At 44.7% G+C, this 18,017-nt stretch overlaps 2 protein-coding genes across 4 annotated transcripts in view; one reads left to right on the plus strand and one right to left on the minus strand.

Annotated features, from left to right (window-relative positions):
* TUBGCP4 (tubulin gamma complex associated protein 4) overlaps nt 1-13,616 on the plus strand; it is a 43,235-nt gene extending 29,619 nt beyond the window's left edge. The window contains exons 10-18 of one of the 3 annotated variants that reach the window (XM_052660167.1): nt 3,291-3,341; nt 3,745-3,850; nt 6,005-6,112; nt 6,533-6,671; nt 8,747-8,924; nt 9,342-9,476; nt 10,967-11,083; nt 11,695-11,834; nt 12,456-13,615. In XM_052660167.1, coding sequence (XP_052516127.1) covers nt 3,291-3,341; nt 3,745-3,850; nt 6,005-6,112; nt 6,533-6,671; nt 8,747-8,924; nt 9,342-9,476; nt 10,967-11,083; nt 11,695-11,834; nt 12,456-12,468 — 987 coding nt within the window. In that variant the 3' untranslated portion in view covers nt 12,469-13,615. Of the gene's footprint in view, nt 1-3,290; nt 3,342-3,744; nt 3,851-6,004; nt 6,113-6,532; nt 6,672-8,746; nt 8,925-9,341; nt 9,477-10,966; nt 11,084-11,694; nt 11,835-12,455 lie in introns of all 3 variants that reach the window. The other 2 variants (XM_052660169.1, XM_052660168.1) reach the window with 2 other exon arrangements.
* A 545-nt stretch (nt 13,617-14,161) lies between these two features.
* Nucleotides 14,162-18,017, minus strand: part of TP53BP1 (tumor protein p53 binding protein 1) — a 70,050-nt gene continuing 66,194 nt past the window's right edge. Inside the window, exons 25-28 of the mRNA XM_052659472.1 lie at nt 16,210-16,304; nt 15,504-15,703; nt 14,844-14,989; nt 14,162-14,466 (exon numbers count right to left, since the gene is read on the minus strand). Coding sequence (XP_052515432.1) covers nt 14,279-14,466; nt 14,844-14,989; nt 15,504-15,703; nt 16,210-16,304 — 629 coding nt within the window. The 3' untranslated portion in view covers nt 14,162-14,278. The remainder of the gene's footprint in view (nt 14,467-14,843; nt 14,990-15,503; nt 15,704-16,209; nt 16,305-18,017) is intronic.

Here is an 18,017-nt window from a genome sequence, read left to right on the forward strand (position 1 = left end):
CAGCAGTGATTGCCACTATTCTGCCCTCCAGGTCATTTATTCATTCTTCTGCCTCAGTTATTCTGCTGTTGATTCCTTCGAGTGTATTATGCATGTTTGTTTTTTCTTTAGTTCTTCTAGGTCTTTAGTAAACATTTCTTTCATCTTTCTCAGTCTTTGCCTCCATTCTTTTTCTGAGATCCTCGATCATCCTCACTGTCATTATTCTGAATTATTTTTCTGGAAGGTTGCCTAGCTCCATTTCATTTAGTTGTTTTTCTGGGGTTTTATCTTGTCCCTTCATCTGGGACGTAACTTTCTGTTTTTTCATTGTGATTAACTTTCTGTAATGTGGTTTTTGTTTTAGCCACTGTGAGACTGTGCTGCTGCTTGCTTCTTCTGTCTGCCCTCTGATGGAGGAGACTAAATGGCTTGTATAATCTTCCTGATGGGAGGGACTGGTGGTGGGAAAACCTGGGCCTTGCTCTGGTTGGCTAGGCCTCACTCAGTAAAGCTTTAATCCAGTTGTCTGCTGATTGATGGGGTTGCACTCCCTCCCTGGTAGTTGTTTGGCCTGAGGCGACCCTGCCCTGGGGTCTACAGGCTGTATGGTAGGGGTAATGGTGAACTCCAAGAGTATTTTCGCCAAGGGGGACCTTCCAGTGCCCCTGTCCCTGTGGTGAGGCCCTGCCTACTGACCCTGCACAGGAGGCCCTCCAAGACTAGAGTCTGTTTCCCCTAGTCCTTTGGAAGTCCTATAATCAAATCCCCCTGGCCCTCAAGGCCAGATTCCCTGGGGATTCCCAGTCCCTTTGTTCAATCCCCAGGCTGGGAAGCCTGACGTCATAAACTTCACAACAGTGGGAGAACTTCTTTGATACCACTGTTCTCCAGTTTGTGGGTCAGCTACCCGGTGGATGTGGGGTTTGATTTTATCGTCTGACGTCATAAACTTCACAACAGTGGGAGAACTTCTTTGATACCACTGTTCTCCAGTTTGTGGGTCAGCTACCCGGTGGATTTGGGGTTTGATTTTATCGTGACTGTGCCCCTCCTACCGTCTCTCTGCTGCTTCTTTGCCTTTGGACGTGGGGCATCTTTTTCTGGTGGGCTCCAGCATCCTCCTGTGGATCGCTGTTCAACAGCTAGTTGCAGTTTTGGTGCTCTCACAAGAGATGAGCGCCCATCCTTCTACTCCGCCATCTTGAACTGGAAGCCTGAAATTTTTTTCATTTCTCTATTTGTCATCCATATATTTTTCTTGGAAGTCTCCAAACCTTTTTTCCATTTTTTATTGGAAAAACTTTACTTTTTACTATTGAGTTTTGAGTCATTTTGGATTTGTAAGTCCTTTATCAGATACGTGACTTACAAATATTTTCTCCCTGTGACTTCTTTTCATTTTCTTAACAGAGTCTTTCAAAGAGCAAAAGGTGTTGATTTTGATTAAGTCTAGTTTATCAATTTCTGTTTATTTTGTGGTGCATGCTTCTGGTGTTGTGACTGAGAAAACTTTGCATAACCCAGCGTCACAAAAATTTTCTCTTTTCTTTTAGAAAACTTATAGTTTTTAGTTTCAATTAGGTTCATAATCATTTCTAATTAATTTTGTATGTGGTACAAGGTATAGATCAAGTTTTAAATTTTTGTGTATGGATATTCAGTTGATCCAACATCTTGGTTCTTTTTATTATTTATTTTTATTTATATTCCTGTTATCCTTGCCTCTTAAGCATATTTATAAAGAGTATTTTAAATTTGGGGGAAAAGCAAGGGGAGGGTTGCTGGAGACCTAGTGGTTAGGATTCCAGAGCAAATAAACTGTGATGCAGTGGCAGCAGAAGCCTTGGCCAGTCTTATGGAGAGTTCTGAAGCTAGAGTGGCCCTTCCAGAGATGTCCCAAATTGAGACTAGAGGGCTAGGCCATTGTACCTCCACATCTATCAGAAATTGGTTCCTCAGGAGGGAAACATGGGCACAGTAGCTCCCTTTAGCCAAAAGCACCAGTAACAGATAGTATTCTGAACAGCTGGCGTATGGAATGTCTCGGTCTTACTGGGGAGATCTGGGCGGCTAACTATGCTACCCCCTGAGGCAGTTCTGAAACTTCCCCAGTGTTACCTGCTGCTGCTGTTTAGTCGCTCAGTCGTGTCCAACTCTTTGTGACCCTCTGAACTGTAGCCCACCAGTCTCCTCTGTCCATGGGACTCTCCAGGCAAGAATATTGGAGTGGGTTGCCATTTCTTTGTTCAAGGGATCTCCTGACCCGGGGATTGAAGCCACGTCTTCTGCATTAGCAGGCAGAATCTTTATGACTGAGCCACCTGGGAAGGCCGTGTATATCTAGTCTGTTGAACCTCTTACACCTCCCATGCCTAATTATTTTGACCTCTGTGCTTACATTCCCCTGGGGAGGTCAGCTGTTTTGTCTAGCATCGTGTATTGGAGAAGGGCCAAAGGCCAGTTCCTAGTCTGTGTCAGTTCCTGAGAGAGGGCAGAGAGTAGGAACACCCAGGTAAAGATTCCAGGCACACTGAATCAACACCCATCACTTCACTGGGCAAATCCTAGTCAGGATCCTTTGATGCGGTAATGGCTATGTAGTGGATTTTTTTATATTCATCATCAAGCTTGCCAAATTCTCTTGCTAGTTCTAATAGTTTATGTCAGTTCTCTTGGACTTTCTGTGCAGGTAGTGATATTATCTGACAATAGTAACAGTTTTGTTTCTTCCTTTGCAATTATTATTTTTTTCCCCCATATTGGCAAGTCTTTAGTACAATGTTGAATGACTTTAAAGGAATTTCTTCTAATGTTTTGCTGTGAAATAGGTTGTTTGCTGTGGGATTTTGGTATATACCCTTTATCAGAATAAAAAGATTTCCTTCTAATCTTTGCTTTCTAGAATCATTAACAGATGTTTTATCAGATGCTTTTTCTGCATCTATTGAGACAATCATGGTTTTTCTTTTTTAATCTTTAATATAGTTATTAAAGTTATTAACTTTAATAAGTTATATTCATATTAAATTTTTTTGAGATTGAAAACACACATCAAACTTAAACGTTTGAGCCATTTAAAAATAGGCAGGTTCACTTTTTTTTTTTATGTTCACAATGTTGTACAACCATCACCACTGTCTAATTCCAGAGTATTTCCATCTCGTATTTTCTTACCTTTTAAACATTTATTCCTGGGATTAACCCAGTGTGGTCATGGTATGTATACCTTTTTCAATACATTGCTGGATTTTCACAGAACCGTTCTTTGTAATGAACCTTTGACCCTGTATTGTTGGTCCTTCTCACAGCATCTCTGGAAGCTGATGGTGGAAGAGTCAGATTTACTGGGTCAGCTGAAGGTAATAGCTTACCTCTTCTTTTACCTCTTAAAATGATGCTGGTGGACAATGCCTTTATTCTCCAGCCTCTCCTGAGGGCGCTGGTTGCCTATCCCGACTTCTAGAGTGGCTTTTTATGTCCTCATCCAGGTGGGCAAACTCCATCTAACACTACAGACTTACTCTAGCACAAAGCTTTGGCTGTTTACTTTCTTCTGGCATAATTGTGTTTTTGTTGAATAAATAATATCAAAGACACGCCAGTCACTCATTTCCAAGTATGCTCCTTTAAAATGCCAAAACCCTATTTCCTTTTGTAAGCTGGACTGAAACAGATGAAATTATATGCCTGAATCTCTTAGGATAGTGAAGAGCTCCTGGCCTTGCTGGTTTACTGAATTAAAAATTGAAATTCTTTCTGCAGATCATTAAAGACTTTTACCTTCTGGGACGTGGAGAACTGTTTCAGGCCTTCATTGATACAGCCCAACACATGTTAAAAACACCACCCACTGCAGTAACTGAACATGGTAATCACCCTGGGGCCTGAGAATTAACCAGCTTGCTGAAGTCCCAGGGCTGTAGGGATGGCTTGGCCTGCTGCTGAACCATTTAGACCTGGTCCACATTTAAAGTAGCCTGGTTAGTTAGAGTGTTTCCAAAGACAGAAGGCCGCTCAGGTATGCTCACAGTGTTGTCACTGGGAACAGCCTCAGCGTGTGAGCCTTCCTCGAAGAGGTAGTAGAAGCCTTCAAACGAGTTATCTCATCAGATTATAGCCATATATTTCTTTAAGTCTGTATTGAATTTGTGACAATATTGCTTCTGTTTACGTTTTAGTTTTTTGGCCAGGAGGCATATGGGATCTGAGCTCCCTGACTGGGGATCAAACCTGCATCCCCTGCACTGGAAGATAAAGTCTTAACCACTGGGCCACTGGGGAAGTCCCTGTAGCCATCTCTCTCTTAAGGGATATATTAGGACGTTTTGTTTCGTTTTGGCTGAGTCATGCAGCATGCTGAAACTTAGTTCCCTGACCAAGGACTGATTGAACCCCTTGGTCCCTTCACTGGGAATGCACAGTCTTAACCACTGAACCACTCGGGAAGTCCCCATATTGGGACTTATTGCCCCTTGTTGTATTAGAACTCTATAGGTTGTCAATGATGGAAAACCACCTCAGTAGAAGGGGGGAATTTATTTGCTATTGTATCTGTAACTCCAGTGGGATAGGGATATTTGTTGTTTTAATCGCTAAGTCATGGCTCTTTTGAGACCCCATGAACTGTAGCCCACCAGGTTCCTCTGTCCAAGGGATTTTCCAGGCAGGAATACTGGAGTGGGTTGCCATTTCCTTCTCCAGGGGATCTATCTGACCCAGGGCTCAAACCAGCATCTCCTGCATTGAAAGGCAGATTCTTTACCGCCAGGCCAATGAGGCGGCCCATGGGGATGTAGCTGGGCCTAAGAACCAGAGGCTGCTAGGGTCCTCTCACTGCTGGGACCCTCTCACTGCTAGGGTCCTCTCACTGCTGGGACCCTCTCACTGCTAGGATTCTCTCACTGCTAGGATCGTCTGTGTGTTCTTTGGTGGCCGTCCAGTCCCATTTGGCCACATGGCCACCAGCAGCTCCCAGGAACATACCTCACAGCATCTGCTGGGGGAGTCAAACCTGGTCTCTCTGGTAGCAGGTTAAAGGATTCCAGGGAAGGGGTTTTGATTAGTCCAACTAGATTGTATACCTGTCCCTGTATCAAAGAGGTCAGACATGAAGAGCTGTTTATTTGGGGACTTCCCTGTGGTCCAGTGGTTAAGATTCCAAGCTTCCACTGCAGGGCTCACTGGTTTGATCCCTGAGGAACTAAAATCCCACATGGCTCACGGTGCAGCCAAAGAAAATGCCTACTTCAATTAAGTGTTCACCCTTGACTAACAGGAAGGATAACCATTCCCATCCGAACTACATGAGAGTTAGGTAAGGCGGAGTGTCAAAAAAGGTGTGGGAGAGGTAGGAGAGAAAACAGTTACCATTTTTCTAGCTCTATAAAACAGTAGATGTCCACTGTACTTACATAGGACTTTCTAGGTTGCAGATTTCAGAAAACTAAATTCAAATCCCATCCACTTCCAATTCAAATTCACTTAAGCAAAGGAAAAAAGAACCTCAGTTCTCATAATTGAAAAGGCCACAGGTATGATGGCTCTAGGCAGTTTGCTCCAAGGCTCACCTGACGCCTTCAGGGCTTGGTGTCATTCCATCTTTCGCCTCTGCCTTTTCTTCTGAGCAGGCCTCCTGTATGGTAGCAAGATGGCCTGTAACCAAGTTCACATCTGACTGACTCCGTTTATCTAAAAAAAACAAGAAAAGAGCTGCCCTCTTTCAGAATCTGAATAGAACCTCTGGATTGGGTCATATTCATATCCCTAAACAACATAATGTAACAAGGTAGATCACTCCTGGGTCACCAGCCCCTGGTGGAACTACATGGATTGTTCTGGGCCGGGTTGATTCTCCAGGGAAAACCAGGATGCTCTTATTAGCAAGAGGAGAAGGAATGCTTGCTAGTCAGGAAGAAGCAACTGCTGTTGGAGATGGGCGGGCTGGGGAGAGGTGAAAAGCCAGAGGAGCTGGGATGTGTGGCAGAGCCAGACCTCCACTCGGCCCGTGTGTCCTCCTCCGCAGACGTGAACGTGGCCTTCCAGCAGTCGGCGCACAAGGTGCTGCTGGACGACGACAACCTGCTCCCTCTGCTGCACCTGACGATCGAGTATCACGGCAAGGAGCACAAAGGTCTGCCTTGCTTTCACGCGTCTTCTCTGCTGCTGCTGGTCGCTGTCTCTTCTGCTTCCATCTACTTCTGCAGAAACCGTATAAGTTTGTACCTCAGAAATCACCTAATCCAGCGCCCTAATTTTACACAAAAGGGAGGTCAAGAGATGCTAAGAGACAGCCAGGCCAAGGTTTTGTTTTCGTCATGCTGCTGGAATGGTCTGTTTATTTACAGCCGCCATTCTTTGCGGCTGAAAAAATAACCTCTGACAGATCTGCGAGAACCCCGCACGGGCGTCTCCTTGCCTCCTACAAGTCCTTTTGTGTCCCCTTTCTGCTTCTCACACTGTCGGCTCAAGCGAGCGCTCATCTCATGACTGTTCTCACCTTGTTGAAACCCTGGTTCTAGATGAGCAAAGTCATCTTCTCTGTTCTTAACAGATGCTACTCAGGCAAGAGAAGGGCCTTCTCGGGAAACTTCTCCGCGAGAAGCCCCTGCATCCGGCTGGGCGGCCCTGGGTCTTTCCTACAAAGTGCAGTGGCCACTACACATTCTCTTCACCCCTGCTGTCCTGGAAAAGTGAGTATTTCTGAGTTTCTCATAGGTAATGATTATCCAACTTACTTCCATGGAAGAAAGTATCAGGAGTAGAAGACTGTTCTGATTTACAGAACAGTCTGTAAATCAGAGGCTGCGAACTCGGATGCCTTCAGGGACCAGAGACAACACTAGTAAGTGAAGCTGTGCGTGTGAGACGGCAGTGAATGCTGCAATGACTGGGAGGGTCAAACCCTTAAAACCTTTTTTTTTTTTAATTGCAAAGTAAGGAGCAATTTGGGCTTCCCAGGTAGTGCAGTGATAAAAGAATCCACCTGCCAAAGCAGGAGACATGGGTTCAATCCTGGGTTGGGAAGATCCCCTGGATGAGGAAATGGCAGCCCACTCCGGTATTCTTGCTGGGGAAATCCCTCCTGTATAGTACAGGAACAGAGGAGCCTGGCAGGCAACAGCCCACAGGGTCACAAAGAGTCAGACATGACTGAGCACACACACAAGGAGCAATTTACAGGCTGCCAGTATGTGGCCTCTCCTCCTCCTCCTCCCCATCCCTGTACACAAGCCTCAACTTTTGGGGGCAGAGCAGCCTAGGGTACGAGACACTATAGACATACACTGCAAAGACAGAGCTGGTTCAGGGAGAAGACAGAGCCACAGCCCACCTAAGTGAGCTGCCCGGACTCTGAGAGCATCTGTAGGTCCCAGTCCACTCTTCTCCTCACTTCATAGGCTCCTAACGCCCTTGAAGAAACCAAGCTCAGAAGTATTTCTTAAACATTTTATTATGAAAATTCCCAAATGTAAACAAAAGTATGGACTGTAACCAACTCCCAGGGACACAGCATCCGTCTCCAGTAACCAGCCATGTCATGCTGTTGGGTTCGTCGCCTCTTTCTGGCCAGAGCCTCCTAAAGCAGATCCCAGTCATTTCACTCCACCACTAAGCAATTCGAAAAAGGAACATTTTTAAACACAACTACAATGCCATTATTACACCCAGTAAAAGTAACAATAGTTCCATATTGAAGTTTCCCTTATTACCTAAAAGATGTCTTTCTATGGTTGGGTTTGTTCAAATCAGAATCCAAACAAGGTGTATGTACTATTTTCAGTACATTGTTCCATTAGAAATAAACATTTTTTAAAGCCAGATGGAATCAGGTTCTTACGCAAGCCTCCCTAAGAATAGGTAAGAATAGGTAAATAAGCCTATTTCCACCAGGAACTGGCTGCTCTTCCCATGCATCTTCTCAATACAGGACTCAACATCAGGCAGCTAGTTTGAGCTCAGTGAGGGGAGCCCTTGTTTTTTTTTTCAATTGAAGTATGGTTGGTTTACAATGTTGTGTTAGTTGTAAGTGTACAGCAGTGATTCATATTTGTCATACTTTCCCAGTATAGGTTTTTAAGATACTGAATGTAGTTTCCTGTACTATACAGGAGGACCCTGTTGTCTATTTTATATACAGTAGTGAGTATCTGTTAGTCCTAACCTCCTAATTTATTCCCCCCTCCCCAGGGAGCCCTTAATTTTCTCTATCTGGTCTTCAGGGAGAATCACAGTAACCAAAATCCTTGGTTCCCAACATGTTCTTATTGGTCCATGCAAGGCCCTCCTGCCCTCCTTCTTATACACACACCATAAAACCACTTCTAGACCCTGATGTCTGTCTACCTGTGTGGACCTTCTCAGCCCTGGTCCCTTGCCTCCCTCAGCCCTAAGTGACCACTATCCTAAATCCCATTTTTATAGTATCTAAATATGTTCCCCCAGAGTATTCTTTTTTCTACTTAGTTGTTTTAAGCATTACCAAAAAGATATCAGGCTATATGTAGTCTTTGCAGTTCCCCTTTTTTATTCACGATCATATCACTTGGAGTCATTTTGTAATATTGTACAGCTAAAGTTTTTTTCATGATGGCTGTGCAGTTTTCCATCATAGAAATAAACCAGCTTACCTGTTCACATTTCTAGCCATTCTGATGTCCTTCCTGCCTTTTAGGGGACAGGTGGGTGGCACGGAGTCCTAGGGTCTGTCGTGGGCGGAGGTGGGGGGGTGACGTTTTATCTTGAATGGTCTGGTGCCCCTGTCCAGGTACAATGTCGTTTTCAAGTACTTGCTGAGTGTGCGCCGGGTGCAAGCTGAGCTGCAGCACTGCTGGGCCCTACAGATGCAGCGCAAGCACCTCAAGTCCAACCAGAGCGATGCAGTCAAGTGGCGCCTCAGAAACCGCATGGCATTCTTAGTGGATAACCTGCAGTACTACCTCCAGGTCTGTATGGCGGGAGGAGGAGGAAGGGGTAAGGGAAAAGCCCAGGTTGGCAGGAGTCACTGAAGAATCCTGCAGTTGGTGAAACACTGGAGTTTGAAAATCCATGGATTTTATCACTAGGTCTGTTTCTTGGGCGGCATTTTAGAGGAAAGTAGAAATGAGGACCTTGACTCCTCATTCTCCTTCATCCACTCAGCAGTCATGCTGTACATGCCCATTGAACCTAGTTTGCTCTAACTTTTGGGATCAGGACTGAACCAAAGCAATCAGTGGAGGGAATGGGCGGTAGGAGGGATCTGCCAAGACACTGGAGGTTGGTAGGGACAAAGAATTTCTATTTCATCGCTCAGGCACCTTAATGTCCTTGAGTCCCTAGACTGAGCAAGGTACTAAAATGATTTGTGTAATTGTCTCAAGGTAGATGTGCTGGAGTCTCAGTTCTCACAGCTGCTTCATCAAATCAATTCGACCCGAGACTTTGAAAGCATCCGATTGGCTCACGACCACTTCCTGAGCAATCTGCTGGCCCAGTCCTTTATCTTGTTGAAACCTGTAAGTAGAGCTGGCTGCTTCCTCAGACTGCTTCTAGCCTGACTGATCACTTAGACACTCTGACTTCGCCAGGAACGGGGGAACTATCGTTCAGCAGCTATTCGGTCTGTCTTTAAACATTGTTAACAATCTACAATGGACAAAAACTAACGGAATACTAAAAAGGAACTTAAAATGTCTTTGAATTTCTGAAATATTATAATATTATACCATAGGACCTGGTGAGCACCTATAGATAATATATGCTTACCCCTCAGAAGGAAGGATTTGTTTCTTGTGGCATGTGGGATCTTAGTTCCACAACCAGAGATCAAACCTGTGCCCCCACTGTGGTGGAAGTGCAAAGTCCTAACCACTGGCCTGCCAGGGAAGTCCCAAGAAAGAAGAATTTAAAGAAATTTTTAAAAAGCTTTTATGATACCATAGAAAGACTAATGGAAAGCACATAGTTTACTTTCTTAGCAATCTTTCGGATCAGGATGGACCAGTTTGGAACTTGTTTTCAGATAGCTAGAGTAGTGTCTCCTATGTATGTGTCTGTGTGGCTGTGTACATACATATATTGTATATCTCCTTTAGGGAGGTTACTCTCAACCTTGGCTCCACATGAGAATCATCTGGGAGCTTTTAAAAAGAAATCTAGGCCCCAGAGCACTAGGCACTTACATTAGTAGAACCCAGGCTCCAGTTGGCACCAGTCTTAGCGCACAAACTGATTCCAGTTCAAGGATAAAAAAGGCAAAATGATTAAAAGGACCCCTGGTAGTGTTTTGTTTTGTCGTTTTCCTAGTACTTTCTGATAGCATAGTTATGCCTTATCTCTGACGGGAGCTAATCGTTACTCCTCAGTCACACTCTTTTGTTCTGGCATTTGGGGCCATTTCTAAAGGAGAGTGAGCTCTATAGATAGGTGCCACTCTGGAGGGTTCTGTGAGTTGGAAACACCGAGAACCCCTGTGACAGGGAGACTGTCCTTACCCAGTATGAGCGTTCTTGCGGAAAAGCAGAGTATCAGAGCAGGTGATCATCAACAAATATTTATTGAGTGCTTACTGTATGCAAGGCACTGGGGATACAAAGAGGTATAAGTCATGGCTCTGCCCTTAAGGAGCTCACAATCTAGTTGGAGAAACAGGACTTACATACATCACAGATCATTAACACCACAGGGGGCCTGAACAAATGCCAAGTGAACAGTACACACAATACAGAGGGGGAGGCGAGGGGTTGCTCAGGGCTCCAGTGGGGAAGGGGCACCGCGGGGACAGGTACAAGGAAACTGCCCCAGGCGCAGGGAGCAGCACCAAAAGCGAAGCTCAGCGTGGGCGCGCTTCGTGGGTCCGAGAGACGACGCCTGTTTATTGTGGCGCAGGTGGAGGTTTTGTGCAGGGCCTTTGCCCACAAGGTGGGAACAGGTTAGCTCTTACTTTCCCGAATCTTTCACAGATGTGTCTTCCTTTTTCTCCTAATGCCAACTGTTTCCTGGGTAGGTGTTTCACTGCCTGAATGAAATCTTAGATCTCTGCCACGGCTTCTGCTCACTGGTCAGTCAGAACCTGGGCCCACTGGATGAACGTGGGGCTGCCCAGCTCAGCATCCTGGTAAAGGTGAGTCAGGCTGGCCACTGGCCGGCTGCAGCCCCATCCAAGGGATACAGGTGGTTCTGCACGTGGGGAATCATGGTCTTTTCCCCAGTACACACACACACAAATAACAAGATACAAAGGTAAAAAATGTTTTATCAGTTTTTGAAGCAGGTAAGTATGTGCTGCTCGGTGTTCAAATGCAGTTAAGCCCCAAATGATTTATTAAGCCGCCAAATACACACTGGCTTTGTTCCTGCTTTCTAACATCCAACCTCCTTACTTCCTTGAACTAAACCCCCTATTTCACCGCGATTATAATTATCTGCCTGTAACACAGGCAGGTCTGTTATCTGAAAACACAGGTTCTCGCCAGCCCAGTACATAGCAGAATATACTCATTTAAAGCTGGCTGCTAAATTCCTACTGAGAATAAGAGTACTTTCATGGGAAATTCTGTGTTCTGTGGACTCAGTACAAAGAAGTCATTTTTGGAGTCAAGAGAAATGGGACTGTCGGAAGGCCAGTTGGTGCTGTGGAATTTTCAGGGAGACTTTCCCCTCTGCCCCTTCACTCCACATGGGTAGCTGGCAGATCTAAGAGGAATGACAGAGCTTGAGTCCTTCTTTCTGCAGGGCTTTAGCCGTCAGTCGTCCCTCCTATTCAAGATCCTCTCCAGTGTTCGCAATCATCAGATCAACTCGGATTTGGCTCAGCTACTCCTACGACTAGATTATAACAAATATTACACCCAGGCTGGTGGCACTCTGGGCAGGTAAGAACAATCGCCTCTAGGGCGTTCAATGGATTGTGTGTGGCTTTTTAACGAATTGTAGAATTCCAGAGTTGGAAGGAGACTTTAGCCATCATCTAGTCCAAACAAAGAAAGCAAGGCTTGGAGAAGAAAAAGGCTGTGTCTGATCATCAGCGAAGATTATTTTCCAGTAGAAGTTTAAGTAAATACTTAAATTCCTGACACTGAGATGGACTTTAAATTCTTGGCTAAGTTGCACACTGCTCTGCTGGGAGGCAGCATGGCTTCAGTTCCCAGTTCTGACATGAGCCAGCTGTTCAGCCTTAATGCCCCTTACCCCCAGCCTCCTTGACCCTCAGAGCTTTTGCTTCTGAAAGGAGGGAACCGCTGCTTCACACTCTAAACTTTTAAAAAATCTAATAGATTCAGTCGTAGGTGGCTTCTCCAATGTCTGTCTCATTCAAAAAAGCACTTACTCTTCTTTTGCTCTCTGAAATGTCAGGCAGAGTCCTCCTAAGTGATTTTAGCAAAAAGAGTTTTAATGAGATTGTCTAGATCACAGGTTGCCCCAATTCGTACTTTTTTGAAGAAAATCTCGGGAATGCATGATATTTTGATCCAGCTCTTTTTTTCTTTCTATAGTTTCGGGATGTGAGAATTTCTGGTCCACAACCTGAAATAATCCCACTGCATTGTGACAGAAGATTCAAAACAAACATCCCCTTTCTCTCGCCGGCCTCCGTACAGCTGCAGCTACTAGAAAAGCTCTGACTTCTCTCCTAGAAGCCATTACTGAACATCCACGGGTGCAAGTCCTTCCCCTGGTTCCTGTGTGGGAGGGGCCTCTGCCCCACCCCCGCAGAGTTCTCAACTCTGTAGCTTGTAGCTTCGGCCCACCGCTGACCAGGCAAGGTCTGTTACGTTGGGAACATTTGTTGGAGGTTACCTACTACATGCCTAAGTACTGTTCAAGCTTCGAGAGACACAGCAGTAAGTTACACAGCTCAGAACATTATATGGCTCATGTGAGAAAGGAATTATAAACAGGTCGAATGCTGGATGTTACCACTGAGCAAGAAAAACACCACGTAAGCTAGGTTTGCCCACAGACCTCCTTTCCTCTTTCAGAAATTGAAATGGAGAGTCTCCCATCCTTAAGGGTCTTCAACTGTGACTGAAGAATTCTACCAGTAACTTCCAGTTATTTCAGACTGTTAAGAATGTATTTTTTTTTTAACAAAGAGAAAAGGGTCCTTACGGGAAAAAAAAAAAAAGATTTCAAATACTTAAAGATGCAGGTCTGATTATCCCTTATTAGATGAACCACAGGAGTAATATGCCCAGCCATCACTGATAACCATCAATCTTCATATCAGTATGAGCCAAAATAAATATGCATTGGACAACTGCCTCCAAACTGAAAGATAATTCTGGCTTCACTCAATCTGGCCCTTGTCCATCCCTCTTCTACCACATATAGACATCTATCCCCTGTAACTGTTAGCTAAAGATGACCCTTCCACTGCTGCCTCTGGAGCAGAGGTTAGCATTACTATGGTCAGCCTGTTTTTGTAAATAAAGTTTTATCGGCACACAGCCACACTCATTTGCTTACCTATTGTCTACAGTTGCTCTCATGCCATCATAGCAAAGATGAGTAGTAGTGACACACCAAATGGCCCACAAAGCCTAAAATATTTACTATTTGGCAGGAGGAAAAGAAGGTATTAGAGATTTAAGCCTTGATTTAGAGAATGAGAGGACATTTAACAGGGATGATGCTAGGAGTAGAAAAGGAACAGCTTCCGACTGTGACAGTAATAAAATTCTGACCTCTGACTAGAGCTGCTAACATTTTCAAGTGTTTTATCACTGTTTCTCATGTTTATCCTTGGAGCAAGTCATCAAGTTTACAGTCACCAGCCATTCACAACAACTGGTCCTTTTTAGCTCTGAGAGTATAGCACCCACAAGTCAGCTGTAAGTTCAACTCTAAAGAGATTTGTTTTTCACTACCAGAAAACTAAGATATGTGCCCAATTTGACTCAGCTTTTGGGACAACTATAATCTGGCCTATTGTAAAATCAGATTTTGGGAAGTACTGAATTTTAGACAACCCAGATTAATCTTCTGACAGTGATACCACAGAAAACTATAAAAAATTCACTGTCTTACTTTCCTTGGCCCCGCTGTCCTACAGCAAACAAGTCCACTGAAAACTGCAGAGAAGTTACTGTGTTTGTCTTGCTATTTGTTCTGAGATTAAGCTCAAAGAAATGGATGAAGAAATCCCAGTTACTACAACCAAAGAGATTCAACATTTATTTTATCATAAAAGTCCAGCAAATAAAACTATATACAAGATCCATGCAAGGAATCCAGTTACACACAAGACACATTTAAAACCTGGTTAAAACACAATCGCCACAACAGCAGGGAATAAAACCGGTAAGACCAAGTATCCTTAATGAGAAACATAATCGTGTTTATATTTTGGATGCTGCTTGAATCCAATCCTCTCCCCAACAATGAGGCACTGGATCACCCACTCTTGTGACACCACAGGCAGCTGCAACGCTTCAGCACACTTCAGCACAGAGGCTGGGCACGAGGGGTCCGTCACCACCACGTCAAACACCCCTAAAGCAATATCTGCAGGGGAAGGTGGACGAGGAAAGGAGACTCAATTTAGCCCTCCAGTAAAAAGACAGGTAAACCTTCTCACCAGTATATCCCACTCTGCCCAAATTAAAGCCCTTCAAGTCAAACACAGTGCCACTGATCACAAGCAAAGTGGAAAGCTGTGCTCACTATATGCTGGCCTTCTATTTAGCAAGTACCCAGTGGACACCGAGAGAAGCACAGACAGCCCAGTACTTCACTCATGGTGGCTCACCTTGTGAAAGCACCATTTTTCTTCTCTTAGACTGACCTTACGTGTGTTTCTATCAGGCCTGAGACTTAGAGCACCAGGCCTAAGAGCTACGGACATCCTTGGCTCAGTAACACCACACACACTTTGCAGGTACCTTTGTTATGGGCACTTGAATGGTGCTGCTTCACAGAGGCTGCCCCCCCAGTCATGAGGATCTCGGACCAGAGCTCCAGGAAATTCTGCTGTTGGTCTGATACCAAGAGTACCTTCAGATTCTGGAAAGGGTTTTCACGGGGTTGCCTATGGAGGAGTCGGAAAAACAGCATGATAAATAATATCCAACAACAGCCTTTCTGCAGAGAGACTCGGGTACATCTGAATGCTTTCAAAAGCGCTGCTGAGGGCATCACCCCCTTCCCTCTTTCTTTGAATGATGTGTCTTCTCTGGGATCCTGACCTCGTAATCTGCCCCTTCTGATTTCCAGATTTATCCTGAGCCCCCAAATCAGTCAAATCACATTCCTGGGTCTGTATTTTTTAATGTCTTGCTTAAAACTTAGTCCCCTCACCTGACAAGTTGAGAATATTGAATCTACATGAAAATCTCACACGTTTTTAAAAAGGTCCCTAACCATAGGTCCCTAACTCTAGGAGAACAAACTAAATTGCAAAAATAATCTCAAACCCAAATTCTGTCATGTATCCCATGATTGTTCCAGTTTCTAGAAATACTTACTCTCCCACTGAGATTCTTTCCCTCTGGAAGCTTGCTGTCTTCCTGTCTGCTGTTCTAGACAGGCGCACAACTACTCACCAATCCAGAATCCTTTGCTCCTCAAGGCTGTACCCAGCTGGCAGCAGGTAATTGCGGTAATTCTGGAGCTGGTTGGCATGGCAGCTGTCATGGACCCAGACATGAGACACACAAGGAATCCCACTGGCAAGGCACAGGAAGTACTTCCGGGTTCGACAATGCTGATCCGCAATTAGGAGACACTGGTAGGCTGTGTTACACTGGAAGAAACGGCACAAAACCAGTGGGTCTGGTGATGACTATGGAAAGCCGCTTAATAGCTTCCTTAATGAGTCACAGGAAACAGTTGAACACCTCCAGATACTATCCAAAATGTGACTGAGTCCATTGTCCTACCCAAGGCCTCTTCTCTCACCCAAGCAGCTTCCCTAGATCATCTCCCTGCCTCACCTGCAGCTTTCTGGGGGTCTAAGTCCTCAAGGGACAACCACACCCCATGCATTTAGCCAGTACCGTGAAAAAGATTTCCGTTAAACACAAATTTTAATCTGCTTTTGTCCCAGCAACAGAACCAATCCTCTTAAATGTAACCCAAGGTTCTGACTTCTCTTCCTTGTACATTGTAAAGGTTCTATTTTATGCAACAACATTTTGGCAGCATCTCAGTTCCCAAAATCTCTACCAACTCTATCCAGCCGCTTCTTGGTCCAGCAAGTGGACTTGCATTACTGCCTCCCCTGGGAAGCTACACAAAAGAATGCCTTACCTGGGCTTCATTGAAGTCTTCAAGAATGTAGCCAGCTCCTGCTCGAAGCTGGCATTCTGTGTACTGCTTGTTGAAAGGAGGAATTTCTAAATATTCTATTAAAAAACATAACCAAGTTAATAATCACTACCAGTTGGTTCATTTGCCACTTTATGCCTGCTTCTTACTGTTCTCTTTCCTACTCCCCAGTTATCTCCAAAATACTGTATCCCCAAAACAGGTAAAGGGCTTCCCCATGGGCCAGAAAGACCTGTCACGAGGCCTATGAAATGCTGCCCAAAAAGGGATAGGAGGAGGAAGGGTGGGGAAGATGAGAAATGGAGGCAGGTCCTAGGCCTGAGAACAGCGGAGGTTTCTGCACTGAGAACGTGCCCAGGGCCTGCGCCCGGGGACCGACGCACCCACTTCCCAAACTGCAGCCCTCCAGCCTGAGTAGCCCTTACCATCAGGAAGTTCTTTCTTCTGCCTGCCCTAATCTCTCTTGCAGACTAAGCCTATTCCTCTAATTCTGCCTTCTGTGGAGATGAAGAATGGCCAATTAGCACTAATAAAGCCTTCAAATGTGCCCTTCATCTGCATTTTACTCCCTATCCAGTAAAACTCTGATAAACCAAAATGCTCAAAGAAAATGGGGTTTCTAAAATATAATTAACTGGAGGTTAGCCAGAAGGACCTAATTCAACCTTTTACTGCAAACTATCTACCTCTGACGATCGTGAAGTAGCTCAGGACACTGAACATCAGTGACTGCTCTACATTCTTGAGGGTGAAGCAGAAGTTATGAGAGATGAGGCTGAAGCTGTAATGACCCTAGGCAATTAGAAATTGCTTCTTTTGACCAATATCTAATTTGAGACTTATCTTGTCATCTGCTCCTCTCATATATAAATAACACATTTTTTTAAAAAAAAGAAAAAAGACATTAGAGATTTTACTGAATTAGGAGAGTTCGGAGAAATTAAGTTCTAATGGACTTATCACAAAAAACCCCAAAAAGTTCAGTGCCAGGACCACTCCCTCCCCTCACTCATACCCAAAGGAGAACCTGCTGGGACAGACCCTCCCCCACAAGGCCGCCCCCACCCTCTGGCGCCCTCCCTGCCGGAGCTGCTTAGGCGATGTTGGGGCCCCAAACCCAAGCCTCTGCTCAGGTCTGACTGACCAGCCTATGTGCTTTCATTGCTCTTTTCTTGATTCAGCATTCTCTATATTCTTCTCAGAATGAAAACTCAAACTAGAAACTAACTGGCTCTAAGAAACTCAGAATCCAGCAAGACTGTTCCTCAGTTTTGCCCTGGCATCCTTGGCCCTTATCAATCTTGTCACACTTTTTGGCACCAACACTCTACTGCTGAGTCACTGCCAAGACCCCCAAGGTCCTTTATTTTTCTCAAGACTTCTATTTTATGTCTACTTATCCAGAACTGTTTCTAGTCCTGACCTGTTTAGCTTTTAATCCCCAACTATATTTCCTGCATTTGTGTAATCAAATATTACCCTACCTCGGCAGCCCATGTCTAACTTTTCTCAGTTTGGATTTAATTTCATTTCTGACTTCATGAGTGGCCCTGGTCAATCAGACGCTAAAATGAACAGATGCAGTCATCGTTTAAATCAAGGATGAAGGGACCTAACTCTGAAGTCAATCCCTGTGGCTGATGGGCCCCTGATAATGTGCCACCTAACGAGATCAGGTGCCATATTCTTAATTCATTACTAAATATGTCTCACACAATGGATTCAAATATTTTACTGAGCTCCTGATACAAATAAAAGAGATTCCTGGCTATCTGCAAGACATCACATCG

This window comes from Budorcas taxicolor, chromosome 21 (assembly GCF_023091745.1).
Source record: "Budorcas taxicolor isolate Tak-1 chromosome 21, Takin1.1, whole genome shotgun sequence".
Taxonomy (NCBI): Eukaryota; Metazoa; Chordata; class Mammalia; order Artiodactyla; family Bovidae; genus Budorcas; species Budorcas taxicolor.